At 38.3% G+C, this 18,583-nt stretch overlaps 1 protein-coding gene across 1 annotated transcript in view; it reads right to left on the reverse strand.

Moving 5' to 3' along the window:
• Positions 1 to 18,583, reverse strand: part of mbc (myoblast city) — a 100,238-nt gene that overhangs the window by 9,866 nt on the left and 71,789 nt on the right. Inside the window, exons 19-28 of the mRNA XM_068769328.1 lie at positions 10,137 to 10,328; positions 9,000 to 9,208; positions 8,361 to 8,599; positions 7,162 to 7,314; positions 5,865 to 6,177; positions 5,098 to 5,269; positions 4,138 to 4,386; positions 3,475 to 3,610; positions 2,159 to 2,302; positions 869 to 967 (exon numbers count right to left, since the gene is read on the reverse strand). Coding sequence (XP_068625429.1) covers positions 869 to 967; positions 2,159 to 2,302; positions 3,475 to 3,610; positions 4,138 to 4,386; positions 5,098 to 5,269; positions 5,865 to 6,177; positions 7,162 to 7,314; positions 8,361 to 8,599; positions 9,000 to 9,208; positions 10,137 to 10,328 — 1,906 coding nt within the window. The remainder of the gene's footprint in view (positions 1 to 868; positions 968 to 2,158; positions 2,303 to 3,474; positions 3,611 to 4,137; positions 4,387 to 5,097; positions 5,270 to 5,864; positions 6,178 to 7,161; positions 7,315 to 8,360; positions 8,600 to 8,999; positions 9,209 to 10,136; positions 10,329 to 18,583) is intronic.

Below are 18,583 nucleotides of genomic sequence, written 5' to 3' on the forward strand. Positions count from 1 at the left end.
AAATAAAAAAAAAATACAAAATTAGTATAGCTAAGAAATGGATTGTAAGTAAATGATAATATTATTTATTATCGACTCTCATAAAGAACCTAAAAACATAGCTATGTTTTTTTATTTAGATGATATCCTTATAGGTGAACATGTAATATGTCCCCTTTCTATCAAATTGCTCCAACTCCTGGATTGACCATTGACAGCCCCCCGTTATAGCCTAATGCCCGTGGCCCTTACGTCGTAACACACGTGATACTTGACTTTGGACACTTATGCTTAACAGATAAAAAATAAACTACTTGTATTAGATTCCAGAAAATTTAACAATAAGTACGTATAATCATATTGCAGTAAGAAATAAAGGATTTATATAAAATTTATATAAAAAGAAAAGTTAAAAATATCTTATTCGGTAGTGAATTCACTCCCACGGACGGTGAACGGTTATCGAGTTTGTTAGGTTCATAGATGGTGCGTTTGGAACTCTTGTAGGATTAGGCTGAAAGCTGCCTTATAGGGGAGTTTAATATGATTCTAGTTTCTATCTAAACAACTTCTGGCATTTTCCTGATGTATGCAAGTGACCACTGTAGACAAGTGATCGCTGTAGGTAAGTGATCACTAGGTAAGTAATCGCTGTAAATTAAAATATATAAATAATAGACGGTGTTTGGAACTCTTGTAAGGTTCAGCTAAAAGCACCCTTTTAGGGGGAGTTTAATATGATTCTAGTTTCTATCTAAACAACTTCTGGCATTTTCCTGACCTACACAAGTGACTGCTATAAATAAGTGATCACTGAAGACAAGTGATCGCTGTAGGCAAGTGATCACTAGGTAAGTGATCGCTGTAAATAAAAATATGAATAATTTACCAGGAAGCTTGTCGCCGATCTCTAGCTCTGTACGCTCCAGCCACCGCGTCGCGAATTCGTTCTGGCTCACGTCCTCACTGGAGCCGTTAAGTGTTTCATCTGCATGAAAAATTACAATTCATCACCTATATAGGCCTCCTCCATAGATTTACAAAAGGAACTTTCGTATATAGAGGTTTTATGCTCCCCCTATTGGGGGCCTTTCACTTTCCCTTATCATATTTATGGGACAGGGCATTACAATCTTATTCATAATATATAACATTCTTAATTAAAATTTTCGTATATGGAGGTTTTTATGCCCCCCCCCCATCTATTGGGAGCCTCTCGCTTTTCCCTATCATATTTATGGGACAGGGCATTACAATCTTATTCATTCCTTAATTACTTTCACTATTAAAAAACTTATGCATATTAACATTAGTTTCTTTTTTGTATATTCTAGCTTTATTTATTTCGCATTAGAAAAATTAACACTTTTTCTCCTATTCCTTTGTTCGTACCGGACCTGTACTATTTTCACCATTTCGACCGATCTCCACATTCATATGTCCTTGTGTAGTTGTTGTGTGTGTTTTTGTGTGTATTTTTTATTGAGTGCGCATTATGTTACATTACTTGAATAGTACTATAAATAAGTTTTTGAATGGCGACCACAAGTCGGTAGACGCGGCGTATGAGTGCCCACCACAAGGTAGACTGAAGACTGGTCATGGTAGCGATCTTTATTTTTTTTTATGACCCCCGCTATTGGGGGCCTCTCGTACCCCTATTTATTGTGGGATAGGGACTTTTTTAGCATTTATTTATTCACATTGTCTTCTATTTTCTCTCTCTTCTTTCGTTCTTCACATTCTCTTTCAGTCTATTATCTCTCTTTCATTCTACAGTTCTTCTATCTTTCTATTTTGCTCTGTTCAACTTTCATTCTTTCCTCTTTTCTTATTACAATTTCCATTTTTTATTTTTATTTTCACATTATTATTACTTATTCTATAATTATTTTCTATCACAGTTTTGTATATTATTTCTATTTTATCATTTTATTATCTATTTATCTATTTATTTACTATGTTTAATTTTTGTTTATTTCTATTGCACTTTTTGCAATTTCTTTGCAGAGGGATAAGAATGACTGCTTATGTTCTCCGCCTATCAGGGAGGGTAGCGATCTTTATTGGAGGCTTATACAATGAGCGTCAATGAGCACTAATCGCCATCTGATCACCAAGCTAAGTTGATAAGTGATGACCGTATATTGGGAGTAAGTCTTTGTGGATGGTAACGTACCAGGTTTATGGAAGGGGCGTGAGAAGACGAACTTGTCGACGTTGTTGTGCTTGTAGTATTGCAGGATCTGTTCCGATACCGGCTTGCCTGATAACCGCTTCAGCTTGTCCCCCATCACCGGTTCAACAGCGTTTATTTGCAAATCTGGCTCTTTTGGTTAAGGTATATTGTAATTCAAATTATGGTTAGGGGAATGCCATAACTCCCTCATATAAAAAACCGACGGTCGATTTATCCTTATAGCTGTTTTTCTAGGCTTTATAAAATTAGACACTACAATTAAATTATGTTGAAAAAATTTAAAAATCAAGAAATACAATCTCGTTAAAATAGTCTTAAAGTGTGAAGGTATTTATCGGATAATAAAGCTTGGAAACCAAATTGCTCTACTACTGTATTAAAGATTGTAAAAGTAACCACAGAAAACCTGTCAGAGTTTATTGTGGGCGCTTCTCAGATCGGGGCGCATTTGGGACCCTTTTAGTTCTAAGATTGAAGATGCCAATATAATTGAAAAAAATTTTATGATTATTTATAGAATAGTTTCATGATGATTATTACATAACAAAAAGATTTATAAATAAAAAATCAAATTGGCGTTAAATATGTAACTATAGCTTTTTCCCCAGGTTTACGTAATTAAAATTCTGAATCAGGCAGTATATGAAGGAAATTAAGTAATAAATGATCGCTTAAAAATATATTAAGCCTAAACAAAACCGGGAAGGAAAACCTTTTACGATCGAGCCAGTCGGGGCTGACGGTGCGACAATAAAAAGATGCGGAAACTGTGCGTCCCTGGCTTTATTTATTCTTACACTTCAGTGAAACATGCGGTGAGATCAAATAAAGTACAGACTACAATAGAGGCTAATCCTTCAGGTAGTTCCGGCGTGGATGAGTCCAGAAATAACCTGGCTGTGGTATTTAAGAAGAGACTTCGAGGGAGGCCTGAATTTATTCGCCTGACCTCTCAAGCTATCGCGGGTAGATACTAGAGTTTTTGACGTGACTACTGAGGGTGTTGGCAGAGATATAGTCTAGTGTTCGTCAACTTATAGTATTGTGTTCGCATAGATACGAAATTGTAAGCGATTAATCAGTATTCCTTCATTGTTATTAGTTAAATGCAAAGTACAAGTGACATTTTAAATTTGACTCATATCTTGAAACGTAATAATACTATGTATAAGTCGTTTATGTACAGGAAGCTCCATGGGGTGACTAGATTCAAGGGGATCTTGTCTTGAATTGTCAAGTCCAATTCAGGGTGCACTTGAGGTATTATTGAGGAGCCGTGTTTGAAAAAAGGATACATTGTCCATCGGACTGCGTGACCTCGTCGCCGGGCGGGTCCAACTTGGGCAGGACCTCCGCTTCGGGCCACTCGTCTAACAGACGCTCCTTGAAATCTTGCAGCTGTTCGTACTCATGGCCGCGGTACACGAAACCCTGGGGTGAAAAGGAATTATTTTAAGTGACGTCATAGAAAAAAGTATTCGAAACCATCCTTCACACACTTCGGACAGCTAAAGGCTTTTTTCAGGTTTAGACGCGTTTGACAACCAGTTTTATTGATAAGAGTTCAATTCGCTTCTATTTTTTCAGTTTAGGTTCTTGTGACAGGTTTCTTTTGATTTTGACCTACATTTTTTTTAGTACAAGTAATTTAATTTCAAGAATAGTAAAATTATCATACGAATTTTGAGAAAAATAGAGAAAAAAGCACGTGTTTTTTTATTTAATTTCTTGTCAATAACTTTTGATAGTACAAATAGTTTGTTGTGATAGCTAGTTAAAGACGGAATATGCAAAAGGCTTGGTTCTAGAAAATTTAGTTACTATGCAGCCTTCCAGCATTGTAAACGATAAAAATAAACATAAAATATATTTCATAGGCTTTGTAATTACAATATTTTTAAAATCCATAACGACGGCACAACCTGTATAAGATGGTAAATAATTTCAATACCACTTACATGCTCAACTCTGAGATGCTCAGGGAACCCGGTGCCGTGGTACATGACCCTGAAGTACCCAGGGTGCGACCTGGGTGTGCGTAACATAGCTTCGTACAGGCTAGCGAGCTGAGCGTGCAGGTCGGCCAGGGGTCCGTAACCCAGGGCCTCTTCCTCATATACCCCCACCAGTTCCTTCACGATCTCCACCGCAAGCTCCCACTGGTGCCCGTGGTTGAGTAGCTTCGCTATTTCCAGGTACAACGCTTCCTGTAGTTAGAGGTTTTATTTGGAATAAGACAATCAAATAAATATTATTGAATATAAAATGAATTTTCCAGGTAGTGGGAAAGCCCCCCCCCCCCCCCCACACTAGATAGACCGACGACATAGTCAAAGACATAGAGAAGTCGCTAGATGCGAGCAGCAGAAGTTCGGTTGTCATGGTGATGCTTAGAGACCTATGCATTGCAGAGGGCATCAGCTGAAAGACACCCAGCACTCAAACACATGTGTGTGTCTTCTATATATATATATATATATATATATATCTAATATATAAAATTCTCGTGTCACGGTGTTCGAACTTGAACTCCTCCGAAACGGCTTGACCGATTTTTACCAAATTTTATAGGCGTATTTAGTAGGTCTGAGAATCGGCTACTATCTATTTTTCATACCCCTAAGTGGTGAGGGTGGTCCACCCCTAAATTTTATTTTTAATTTTTTAGACGATTTTTTTGGTTTTTATTTTATTACAATACAGCATACAAAAATACATACAACCCAAAATTTTCACCCCTCTACGATCAATCCTTATCTTTAATTTGTTAATTAAAAACTTAATTTTTTTTGCAAAACAACGTTTGCGGGATCAGCTAGTATATATATAGATATGGTCATGCATAACTTTGTAATCAGTTAAAATTCTTCGGAGTGATTTTACCACAAATCTAAATTTGAGTTAAAATTTGGAACTACCTTCAGATCTCGGTGGGTCACGTGTTCCGCACAGTCATCGGTGGGATGTCGCAGCCGCGGGGGCAGCGGACAGTCACTCCACTGCAGAAGCTTCGCGTGCAGCCGTAGAGTTAGCCCAGCCTCTGCCCACTGCTGGGCCTCGCGGTGCATTTGAGCGAGCTTGTGGACGTACCTAGTTATTTAAAGTAACACGTAAATCACAAAGGCCAACTGTGGTGATTTTTAACGAGGTCTGGCTATACTAGTTTTTTTAAACTTCCTCTTGACCTGGGTAACGTCTAGACTTCGAATGGCTTTTTAGGCTTGACGATGTAGAGGGGAACTGTGGTGGTAGTCTTGGCGATAACTAAATTATGGATGACCGCGAGGACCAGAGTAGTGAGCTGGTACTAGTTCTTTTCTTCTTGTTTGTATCTGGCTGATGGATTTAAATATCTCCATTGACCGTATGAGTGAAGAAGGCCGTGAAGTAGGATTTATTTAATCTTTTCTCTTCTACACCAGTATTGTAACCCAATCATATAGTGATGATGATAAAGATAGAATACGTTTATTAAAATGGAGATTTTAACAGAACGCCTATTGTTCATCAACTTATTATATATCTATTTATTTTAATAACTTTTTTAATAATATATATATATAAATTTGACTCTATTTTGCATGGTGTTATAGTTGCAGGAAAGAAGCCGGAAGAAACTGGACAACACGGAAAAAGAGATAGACAATAGAAGAGGTAAAAAAGTAGGTAAATGTAATGTACTGACCTTATGTACATATGCGGGCGTTGAATCTGTTCGTAGAAGCGCAGCACGCCGGCGGTGAGGTGCATGCGGTGCATGCGATGCGGCGCGGCGGCGCGGTACTGCAGCAGCGCGTCCAGCTGGCGCGCAGCCGCAGCAACAAGCGCGTGCGCAGCTTGCGCGGCGTGCGGGTCGTGCGCAGTGTTCGTTGCGGGCGGCAGCGCTGCGCATGCGCGGACGAGTCGCGCCCGCCAGGCCGCGTCGCCGCGCCCGCGCGCCGCCAGCACGTCCACCTTGTCGATCAGCTCGCTCTCCAGCGCGCGCAGGGGACTCTCGCCTGACACACACACACGATAGCCTCTTATGCTCTTATTCTATCGGGTCTGAACAACGCGCTTATATACTCTAATATAACAAATATATATTTAATGGAATCAGGAGTTACCTCGCGGAAGTCCATCCTAAGTTAGAAAAGGACCAATATTTAGCCACTTCCGCATATGCAGTGGTAGTCGTGCAACAAAGTGTACAATCCGCCAGCCCGCTGATAAATGCACATGCGGCAAACAATGCGAATCACACAACCGCCACCGCTAAATTACTCAACACGTGTTTCACCCCTCCACGGGGCATCTTCAGGAGTTATGTTACACCGATTAGTGACATTTGACTCTGTGTTTAGCACCACTGCATGTGCGGAAGTGGCTAAATATTGGTCCTTTTCTTACTTAACAAATATTTAACCCTCATATGACTTTCGTGAGATAATAATGCAATGGTTTACTGTTGCCTTTTGCAACTGATCGATATTTAGTATTTGGACTCCAAGGTCACAGACGCGTCTTCCAGGCATGTAACTCCACTCTGATCACAGCGTCGTCATTTGTTTAGCAGATGGCATCTTAACGCCGAATATATCACCTATCACCATGCATGCGGGTGAAGATGACAAATGGACCAACAGAGATGAGATTTGCTGGTACACCTAACTTCGCAAAAGCAGTAGGAGGACAAGACCGACTGGACCATGACCACGATCACATTGACATTTATGATGTTGATAAATAGATACACTCCATCACTTATTGACAACTAATTATCTATATGTCTTTGTCATAAATGTCAAAGCATAGTGATATCTGACGCCATTTGTAAAAATTAAGGCACATTCACATTACGACATTACTTTTGCGCCACCTATTATTATACCAAAACCTTGATGTTGAGGTAATAAGAAAAGAAAAGATCTAGGACTGTTCAAAATTGGTATTCATTTGCTGATCAACCAGAGAAAGCATCATAAAAGAAAGAATCTACTCACTGCTCTCTCCGCTGGCGATGTTATGCTGGTACTCCGTGAGCATCATATCGAAGAACAGGGGTATGGTGATATCCCGTACCTCGTCATCGGGCAGGAAGCTCACCTCCAGGAACGGACCCACCAGGCACGGTATAAACGAGCGCTTGTGTTCACCTGCGACAAAATTTAACATGATTCCTGACATCTCTGAACCTATACATAGGTGATCTTTTTCATCATCACGTCAGCCAATAACCGTTCACTGCAACAAAAGCTAAGTAAGTTTAATAAAATTGTAAATAAATAAAACTATAAAACTAATGTGAAATAAATGTAAAATAAAAAGAATGTAAAACAAACAGAAACAAAATAAATAAAATGTTAATGTGTAATGAGAGAGAAATGGAAGGTCATAGAGCGAAAGAGAATGAAAGAAGAAATGTTGAAAGAATACATAATGGAAGATCATAAGATGCATAAATGAAGAGAGAGAAAATAAAAAATAGGTTGTGAAAAATTAAATATATGTAAACAAGAGTCCCTGTCCCACACCAGATAGGGGGGACGAAAGGCTCCAAATAGCGGGGGCCATAAAAAAAAAACGTCCACTGCATTGGTCTCCAAATCATGTACAGTACATCGCACGAACAACTGACGACCATTGGTAGGTTATTAAGCGACCACGACCCGGTAGACATGGACCACCATGGCGCCCCACTAAGGGTATCGATGACATAGTCCAGGTCTGGAAGTTTACTTGTCTAAATGTACGTGGGTCGATTACATTGTTCGATCAAGATACTCTTACATTATTGTAAAACTAATACAGGAGAAATCATTACTGGTCTATCATCATCAGTTCAGCTCTAGAATGTCCACTTCTGAACACAGGGCTCCCTCGTAGGAATAGAACAGATGGCCTCAGAGGCTAAAGTTCTGGAGTACCACGGACCAGAGCACCATAGAACGTCCACCTTGAATGCTGACAGACGTCCATATAAAGGTTATTGGAAGCTGGCTCTTTGCAGACCTATTCAAATTTAGAACACCTATAGCTTTACTTGAAGGATGTGTTAGGTAACACATTTTTATACTAGTTCCTGTCAAATTAGACTCTTCTGGTGTTTATATGGCGTGACATTTTATAGTACAACTAATACAGAGCCAATCATTACTGGTCTATCCTCTGATATAATAAACCTTCTATTTGTAACACCCACCGAGCGCATGCCACATGCGTGCAAGCGCACGCGCAGCATCACGTCGCACGTCGCCGTGCAACGTAAGCGCTCGACGACGACGTGTAGCTGGCAACTGCTGCAGCTGCAACGCTGGTGCATCAGCTAGCCGTGCACACGCCGCGAACCACTCACGCAAACTCGCGTGGAGTGTAGTCGCTTCCGTCACCTCGCCAGGTTCCTCCGCTTGGATGCGCTCGCGCAGGGTCGTCGACAACAACCTGCATATATTAAACTCATTTAATATTCAAGTCGTTGCTTATGGCGTCAAACTTAGACGGAAAACGATAGAGAGAGAGTATAGAAGAGTTATCAAAATAGATCTCGGGGCTGACGGTTCATGTCGCAATTTCGTCGGCTAGATTTTTCCCCTTTATCAAATTTTAAAATATCCTTTTGTTCTTTACAACCTTGTTCAAGAACGTAATGCTTGAGAATAATGTTACGGATGCTTTGGATCCAGGTCTCTCATCTTCTATAATATCAAGGTCACGTTCATTATCAAACTCCAAAACAAATATTATAAATCACTGTAATCTTAACGCGAAGGGACAACGGACATATGAGGCTAGAACATGGTAAAATTCTACTCTATAGCAATCAGGTAATGGGAGCAATGACCTCAAGGCGTGCAGCATGACGTAGTGCTGCAAATGAAGCATGTCGGCCCAGTGCGATCGGAACACGGGCCGCTGCAGCAGTTCCAAGAACAGGGACAGCGCGTCGCGGACCAGAGGCTCTCCGCCCCCCTCCAGCGCCTCCACCAGCAGCGCGTACTGTTCCTCCGACATCTGCCGCAGCATGTCCAGCAGTACGCACACTATCCTCCTCTGCAATTCACATATGACCACGTCACGCCAAACCAAAAAACCTGTTGGAGTTCATTCATTAACCAGAAAGACTTTTGACCTAGTAAATAACAGTTGAAGGTCAAATATCATAAATATCTAAGTAAGAAAAGGACCAACATTTAGCCAGTGCCAGTTAGTGCCGATTACTGACTCTGTGTTTGGCATTAATCTAATCTCCTGAAGATGCCCCGTGGAGGGGTGAAACACGTGTTGAGTGATTTGGCGGTGGCGGTTGTGTGATTCGCATTGTTTGCCGCATGCGCATTTATTAGCGGGCTGGCGGGCGGTGCACTTTATTGCACGACTACCGCTGCATGTGCGGAAGTGGCTAAATATTGGTCCTTTTCTTACTTAGGATGGACTTCCGCGAGGTAACGCCTGATTCCATCAAATCATAAATATCTGTTCAGCCTTAGAATGTCCACTATTGTACAAAAGCCTCCCTCATGAGAATAGAACAGATGGCCATAGGGGCCTAAAGTTCTGGAATACCACAGCGCATCGTAGAACATCCACCTTGAATTCTGACAGACGTGTTCTTATCAGATGGTGGCTCTTTGTAGATCTGTTCGAATTTGAAACCCCTGTAGCTTTACTAGAAAAATGTCTTTATATAGTAACAATTTCTAGTTTTTATTAAATTAGGCTCTTCTTGGTATTTACACGACGTAAAAGTGGTGGCTGTTACCATATGTGGAAAAAAAGACTAAGCGTGAATCTTGGCATAGTTTTCCAACAACAGTTCTGAACATGGTTTTTAATGAACTATGAAAAGGTGGACCCGTGGATACAGTTGAGGTCCCTGGAGTAGCTGGCAAGACCTGTCATCATTGTGACATTTTGGGAAAGCCTACGCTTTGCATTGGATATTTATTACCTGATGATGAACTTTAAGAAGAACACTCACAACTAGAGGATCATCAGAGGTTCCCGACGCGTGTTTAGCTTTTGCTCTATCTCGCAGCATGGTGGAGGTGGTCTTAAGTACAGTGGGCAGCAACCTTCTCGCGAACTCCCCCCGGTCGGCCTCAACCGGTCCCACGTCGTCACGCGCCAGCAGCGACACCACCTCGCCCATGGTCTCCACGCAGAGCTCCACCTGGTTCACTTGATAATGGATTACTGGATCAACAGACTCGAGTCTCATCTTAATGTCGCCAACTCTTACGTATGTTTTTCCCAGCATCACACGAAAGTCAATCTTCAATCATACTCTCTGCACCAAATTTTTGCGATATTATTTCCAACTCTATTTACACAAAACCTCTTCCTAAAATTCATATCTCATTATTACTAAATATTTTTTAAGAAGGCTTCTCAACGCGGACCCATAACAGTATGAGCAGACGAATCAGGTTTGACTGTCTAGAACGCTATTATTATTTTTTATATACAAACACACATACACAACTTAAATCGCAAATATGCACTTTATGCCATTTCATTTGTAAATAACTATTTATTATTTAATATGAATAATTTTTTACAAAGTTCTTCACTATTTATTTTATTTTGAGTTAAATTTTATATTTTTGTATTGAATAAGGCCCAATTTTAATTGGCCCAGGTCATTCAAAGCTCTGGAGCTGACCTTCTGTATTGACTATCTACACCATAAGTCCAATGCACTTTGGTAAATCTCATATATATCCTTTCAAAATATTCTTCTATACTCGTTAGACACGCATTTGTCTCTCGAATATCAAACCCTTTGTCTATTAATAGTATATTAGTTTAACTAGTCAATACAAAGTTTTTGTATCTATAATTTTCCCTACTTGCCGCTCATTCATATGACTTCATTTTTAATTATTGTCATGAAATATTGTGTCTAAATTTAAAATATCAAATGTAGTTTATTAAACATATAATATATATATATATATATAATCTACGCAGTTATAACTAACCATCACTGACCTCGATATGCCTTCAATTTTGGCTGCACAAAAGCAAATATAACATTAAAAATGTATTTTAAAATATCACATATCCTTAATTACTTATTCGGCTTCGTAGAACGCTATCTCTGTCACACGACTGACAAAACGTCACAATGGTAGTGTGGGACAACGCTCTACGAAGCCGAATGTCTCTTGCCAAAAGACGATGTGCAATATTTATCGCCAGGTACTGTATAAAGGCTAAAATTGTGCTGCTTTACACTCAGGGAAGCTATAAATGCTATAACGAGAGAAAGAGATCATAAATAGTAATGATACGCACCTGATTCTTCACCTCTTCCATCAAGCATCTTCCCGTAGAACTTAAGTTATTTCACCTACCGTACTCCAAGTTATTCAACATAGATGACTTCATAAAAGGCATCGTAAGGCTTACAAGGCTAAAGGCTATACTTACACTAAAAATTTTGCTGCAGTTGACATAGGACGGTCGACCGCACTCACCATTGGTACATACGTCATTCTGGTATTACTTAACCTCTTAAGCACGACTCTTATTATACAAGTTTATTTATTTTTCACATATTAACGTAGCTTCATGAATATATCTCCAATTAGTTCGGTCGCGTTAAGATTGTGCAATGAGTCATTATTGTCCGTCGACCTAGCTACGCCCCGTAACCAGTGTAATCGCTTCTTATTGGCTATTGCGTTTGAAAGTGACCAATCGTAGGTACGGAGGCGTGGCTAGGATTGCGGACAATAATGATTCAGCTCATTTTTAACGCGAGCGGGGTGTAGAGTATTTTATGATTTTCTTTAAAATCATAGAACTCTGCTGACATTCTATAAATTAGTAGCTTGGAAATAAATTGATTTACTACCGTATTAATAATGTTGTAAAATGTGGCCACAAATAAACCTTTGTTGTAGGCTCTTATCAGATTAGGACACGTAAGGATCCCTCGTAACTTTAGGATGAATGGTGACATTGGAACGGAGTTAAATCTGATTCTAGTTTCTATCAAATTGGGCTTTTCCGGCATTGTGTATACGTTGTCATTGTATATGGCCGTGAGTGGATAGTAATATTCTTCTCGTCTACACAGTCGTTAAGGCACAAGGTAAGCAGGAAATTGTTCTAGTGGTTTCCACATCAGACTTTAAAAGAAGAACGAATGCTTTTAACAGATCGAAGCCCGGCATCCCCATCTTAGGTCAGGGTTTACCTACCTAAAGTAAAGAAAAGAAGAGCTGTAGCAGGGTGTCATGGCCAAGAGGTTAAGGGTAGTCCAGAATATTTTTTCGGACCACCTTTGAGAAACCTTTTTAAAGTGTCGTGCATAAGAGGTTAATGGCGTTCTACATTGTACTGAATGTATACTAAGTTTACAAATGGGGCGTGGCTCCGGAGAGGTGGGAGGCGTGTCCGTACGTACAATGTGGGCGTGGTGCGTGTACTCCCGCAGGCGCGTCGCGTCGGCACCGAGCAGCCGCGCCGCTTTGCCCGCAGAGCGCGACTTGTGCGCCGCCTCTCGCTCGCACTGCCACACGCACGCACGCTACCGCTACCGTCCATCGCCACTGCCCGAGTGCGTATCGATTTGTTGGACTTTACGGACGGTTTGTATAATAGATAACGTTTTACCTAACTGTGATAAACTCACAACTTTTCTTTTTAATGGAATCAGGCGTTACCTCGCGGAAGTCCATCCTAAGTAAGAAAAGCACGTGTGCGGAAGTGGCTAAATATTAGTCCTTTTCTTACTCACAACTTTTTATAGTTAAAAAAAAATTGTAATTTTTTTTTAACAACGTTGACTGAATAAAGTATTCAGGAAGGGAATCAGCAAGCAAATCAGAACCTTTCATCAGCATCCATAGACCTAAAGAGGGTATCATCATCATATAAGTACCCACTCAAAACACTTTATTAATGGTGAAACATAAACTATAACATTTGCTTAGCAATATTGACTCAAAACAGTATTCGAGGAATATGTATCTGGCGTTAGTGATGTCAAGTATCTCATCACCAGCCGCAGATCTGGACACCGGTGAAAGTTATCGCTATTATTATAGCCATTGGACGTTAAATACTAGACACAGGCCTTTATCCTGAATTTTCAAAAGTACTTGTTGAGAGCATCTTACATCCAGGGCTTAGTGAACGTCTTCGCTGAGAATCCCGGTGAAGGTGACCATGATCTGTGGGTTTTACCCCACATAACATAGACCATGGCTAATTCCAGTAACATCGCATTAATTCTGGTTTTGTTGTCTCGGTAAGATTACGTTTTAAATTAGGCAGAATTGATTTTGGCACTAACCAATTTTTAAGTTCAAAATCAACACATTTAGCATAACGATAGTATTAAAAATGTTTCGATAGATTTGATAAAGGCTGCTGAAAAAAGGGAGTAATTTTAGCCGATAAGACTCCGGCATGACGTTCTCGAAGACAATCTTTTTTAGTATTTCACCAAGAGAGAAAAATAAAAATATTCGCAATTTAATTTATATACAGACACACACATTTTACTGTACTGATTTAAGTTGTCAAATATATAAAATTCAAATCTAAACATAAAGAATGTTTAGATTTGAATTTTATTCAAATAGGCTGTTACAAACACTTTCAAATCGTTATTGAACAGAAAATGTCAGTATTATCCGTCCTACCATAGGCTCGAAAGGAAGAGAAGGAGAGAAACTCAACAGTTGTTCTTATGACATATAGTTTTACAATGAGTCCACAGTAATAATCAGCTTCCTGAATAATAGTTTTAGACAGAATAATATATTTTTTTAAACTTGATTTAGAGTTTGTCCAGCTAACAATAGGTTGTTCGCGTTAAAGATGCAACGATTCTTTGTCTGTCGGCCTAATGACGCACTATATCTAGTAGTCCTCAATTAATCGCTACGTTAAATGATATACCATGAATTGGATACTTTGACCTCGACTGTTTAGTGTGGGATTTTCTTAACGCAATCGAACTATGTTAAAAATTATATTGTTTAATAAAGGATAATTATTTTTACTGAGTAATTTTGAAAGGAAATAACCCGACGTTAACTGTCATTGATTTAAATAATTTATTTATATTCGTCCTTATCTAAGAAATAATTCTAAACCTCATTATCAAAGTCCGTAAAGTCCTACAAAATAAAATCAACACAAATCAACATTCACTCGGCAGACTTTAAGGAGCGTAGAAATAATCAGATTTCTATTACATATATATGTTATTTTTTTAATATTGACCATTTCTACACTCTTAGCGATGGGTTATCGATATAAGCGAACGGTAGCGTTTAATAGAGCCAAGCGCTATAACGGTTAGCTGTTAAAATAGCATTTATAGCAATTGGCTCGCTACATTCGCCAACTGTCAGTTGAAAAATGACAGCAGACGAAAGTACAGTCAACGACATATCAAGTGTATCAGTAACACTAGACGCGCAGTCGACTGTACATGCAACATCAAGAGATTGCACACAATCCAGCTGGAAGCGGACATCGAAAGCTCGATCTCTAGTTATTTCATTAATATATTTATATGCTCAATAAAATCACAAAAAAAAAACATGTTATACGATCAATCATAGATATATCTGTGTTTATGAAATGTCTAGTAATGTGTCTGCAACAACTGGTCCAAATAAATTAATAATGGCTTTAATATTAGCATAATGAATGTAAGAATTATTGTTAGAAGTAGTAAGTGTAGATGGTTTAAAACGATCACCTTATTATAAGTGATATGACTCACATATGAATGTAATGAAATTATTTTTTTAAATAAAATAACCGTCGAAACTCGTGTTACCTTTACCAATGCGATCCCCATCGGCCTATCATTTACGTATATATCCTCCCTATGTCTAAACGACCTATCGTTTAGGTCGATACCACCACTATGTCCCCATAGGCCTATCGTTTACGTATATATCCTTTCTCTGTCCTCTCTGTCTAAACGATAGGCCGTTTAGATCGATACCAACACTATCTTCCCATCGGCCTATCGTTTACGTATATATCCTCTCTATGTCTAAACGACCTATCGTTTAGGTCGATACCACCACTATGTCCCCATCAGCCTATCGTTTACGTATATATCCTCCCTATGCTATATATGATATATATATGATACCACGGCCAAGTCTAAACAATCTATTGTTTATGTAAATATAACTGCTATGTATAAATAGCTCATTATTTAAGTAGATACCACCGCAATGTCTAAGAGGTCTATTGTTCAGGTAGATATCCACTCTGTGCCTGAATGACCTATCGTTTAAGTAGATTCCATCGCTATGTCTAAGCTGTTTATTGTTTAGGTAGCCAACACCACTATGTTCAAACGGCCTATCATTTTGGTAGACATTATCATTACATCTGAGGGGTCTATAGTTTATGTAAATATCATCGCTATGTCAAAAGGTTTTATCTTCAGTTAAAAGAAGATTATCATACAGATATTAAAAACTTCTTTAAAAGTAAATATCTTAATTTATTTCGTCCAGTTGCACGGTTAATTATAAGTAATATGTGTATTTGTGTAATGATTACATAGAACACACTAAACATATACAATACATATACAAACAGAACACACATATACAGGTTGTTAATCGTGACGTCACACACACAAACAGTGATATTAGACTAACATAACATATAGTGCAAAACCTTGAAACGAATATCACTACAGACATTTCCCACATCTAAACCTTACAAATTTTACTCTTTACCAAAGTGATTTGTACTACAAACTTGTATTATTTTTATATAGACTACTGAATAAATACATTTAAAAAACTTTTAAGTTATACGATTTTTTGATACCCATATGGTGGTGGTTGTGGAAAAATATGTACCTAGTCCGCCATATTGGAACGGCGTCCATCTTGAATTTTTAATTTTGACATAATCATCGTGTTTTACTAGTGTAGCCCTTTCATTTGATACCCATATTGAGGAGGTTAAGGAAAAATACGTAATCCGCCATTTTGTATCGGCGGCCATCTTAGATTTATAATGTTATTGATTTTATTATATTGTATTGTCATCTAAATTAAATGAGTGTACCAAAATTTCAGATCAATCTGACAACGGGAAGGTGCTTAAATTTCAATTTCTAATTTTGACCAAATAAATGAACAAATAAATTCTGTACGGATCGAACTAAATAAAACCGTTTAAAAACTCGCAGAAGTTAAAGTAATCCGGTTCGACTTCGAGTGCCGGTCTGGTGTAAAAATCAGGGAGGAATCAATGGCTTTCCTGATTAGAGAAGAAGATACAAAAGAAGAGTTCCTCCCACTATGTAGAAAAATAATAAGCATAGTGATAGATAAAAATAAAAAATTATAAAGCCGTAAATAAATAAGATTAACTAAGCAAAATAAAGTGATAAAATTAAAAAATGTGTTAAAAGAAAATGTAAAAAGTAATGAGGAATGAACGAAAGGCGATACAGAGCGAAAGGGAAAGACCGGAGAATTGTGGTAAGAATGAAACGAATGAAAAATAATATGATATACGAACGGAAAGAAAGAAAATAAAAATGTCCGTGAAAAAAAATGTTAGTTAGTCCCTGTCCCACACCAGATAGGGGGTACGAGAGGCTCCCAATAGAGGGGGCCATAAAAAAAAAGTTAAAGTATAATAAGACCGGGTAAGACTCGATCATGCGCTGGTAGACGTGGCCCCCGTTACTAGTTGGACCTACAACATAGTTAAGAAAGCCTATGGCATATAATAGGCGCCCATCCGCTGAACAGAAGAACAAGAATCGAAATGGTCTAATGAAAAGATAAGTTAAAATTAACATAGCAACAAATTAGAATGTACCAAATAAAATTCAAAAGGAGATATGTAAATAAATCAATGATTTTAGAATACGAAAAAATTTAATTGTGAAACCGGAGAAAATGTAGAGAAGAGAGATAGAGATGATGTATGGTAAAGAATGATAGAAGTATGTAATAGGTTATTTTGAAAGACAGATGAAAAAAGCAAAAGAAAATGTGATGGACAAAAGAAAATAAAGTAAAGAAAAAACCAAAAAAATTTCCTGGCTCTACCAAGATATGGAGACCAGAAAGAATAGCTTCATAAAAAAAATCTGACAAATGTTAATAATTATGTTCGTATAAGCTTATGTGTTGGTTAACTATAGAAACCACTTCTGTATTGAAAAAAAATCCGAGGATACGATTGAGTTTAACTCACTCGTGAATATAGATCGCAAGATTACAAACTACATATCTCTGTGCGCAGAAAGACACTCATAGTTCATTTTATAATTTATTTATTAGGAACGACGTGTCTTCTCTATACTTTCTTAGATGTTAAATAACTTTTTGCTAATAGGAATGCATGGTGATTATACTTAGTCTTGCCATAAATATTGTTATAAAGAAAAGCACGATTTTTTTTTTATACGTAACATTTATTCCTTTCATAGTGAGTTAGTTTAATACATCAATATATAACTATTAAAAATATACAATGTTTATTCGAAGTGGTCTCCATTGGCTGCAATACAGTCTTTTAAACGTTGAGGCCAGTTATCAATAGCAGCACGAACTCTTTCTAGAGGAAAATTCTTCACTGCCAACCGAATGGATCGTTTTAGGGACTCCAAATTATCATGGCGTTTAGAGCAAGCCTTACTCTCTAAAACTGACCATAAATCATAATCCAATGGATTTAGGTCAGGACTTGACGACGGCCAGTTTTCAGTGCTAATAAAGTCCGGAACGTTAGTTTTCAACCAAGATTGGGTGGATCGAGCTCTATGACCCGGTGCCGAGTCTTGTTGAAAGCACCATTCTTTGTTATTGAACATGGTGTTAGTTAAAGGCTTAACTACCGTCTCAAGAATGGTATTTTGATAAACTTGTGCCGACGTTTTAATACCTTTTTCACAAAAATATGGCTCAGTCACCCCTTCATAGCTAACACCCCACCAAACCATCACTGAAGTGGGATAATGCCCACGTTGTACTCTGTTTACTAATTGCGAAGCTTCTTTAGAGCTTCCAGCATAAATACGGTCATTTTGTTTATTAAAATACTGCTCAATTGTAAAAATTTTCTCATCCGTAAACAAAATTTTTTTGTGACCTCCCTTTGCGTACCGCTTAAGTAGTTGTTTGGATTTTACCACCCTATTCTTCTTTAAATTATCAGTTAAGAAGTGACCAGTACGTCTCTTATAGGCTGCAAGTCCTAAGTCATCTTTTAATATACGCGACATGGTTCTAGGAGCTATCTTCATCTCCCGAGATAAAATCTTTTGCTTACGGACAGGATTTCTTCGAATTCTTTCCCTAACTGCTTTAATCACCTTTTTCACACGAACGGTACGTGGACGGCCAGATCTTTTTCTGTCACAAACAGAGGAGGTATCATTGTACCTATCAATAGCCCGGTAAA

The sequence above is a fragment of the Battus philenor genome, unplaced genomic scaffold (assembly GCF_028537555.1).
Source record: "Battus philenor isolate CCGP_79_NKW_IND1 unplaced genomic scaffold, ilBatPhil1.0.hap1 SCAF_28, whole genome shotgun sequence".
In the NCBI taxonomy this organism is placed as follows: domain Eukaryota; kingdom Metazoa; phylum Arthropoda; class Insecta; order Lepidoptera; family Papilionidae; genus Battus; species Battus philenor.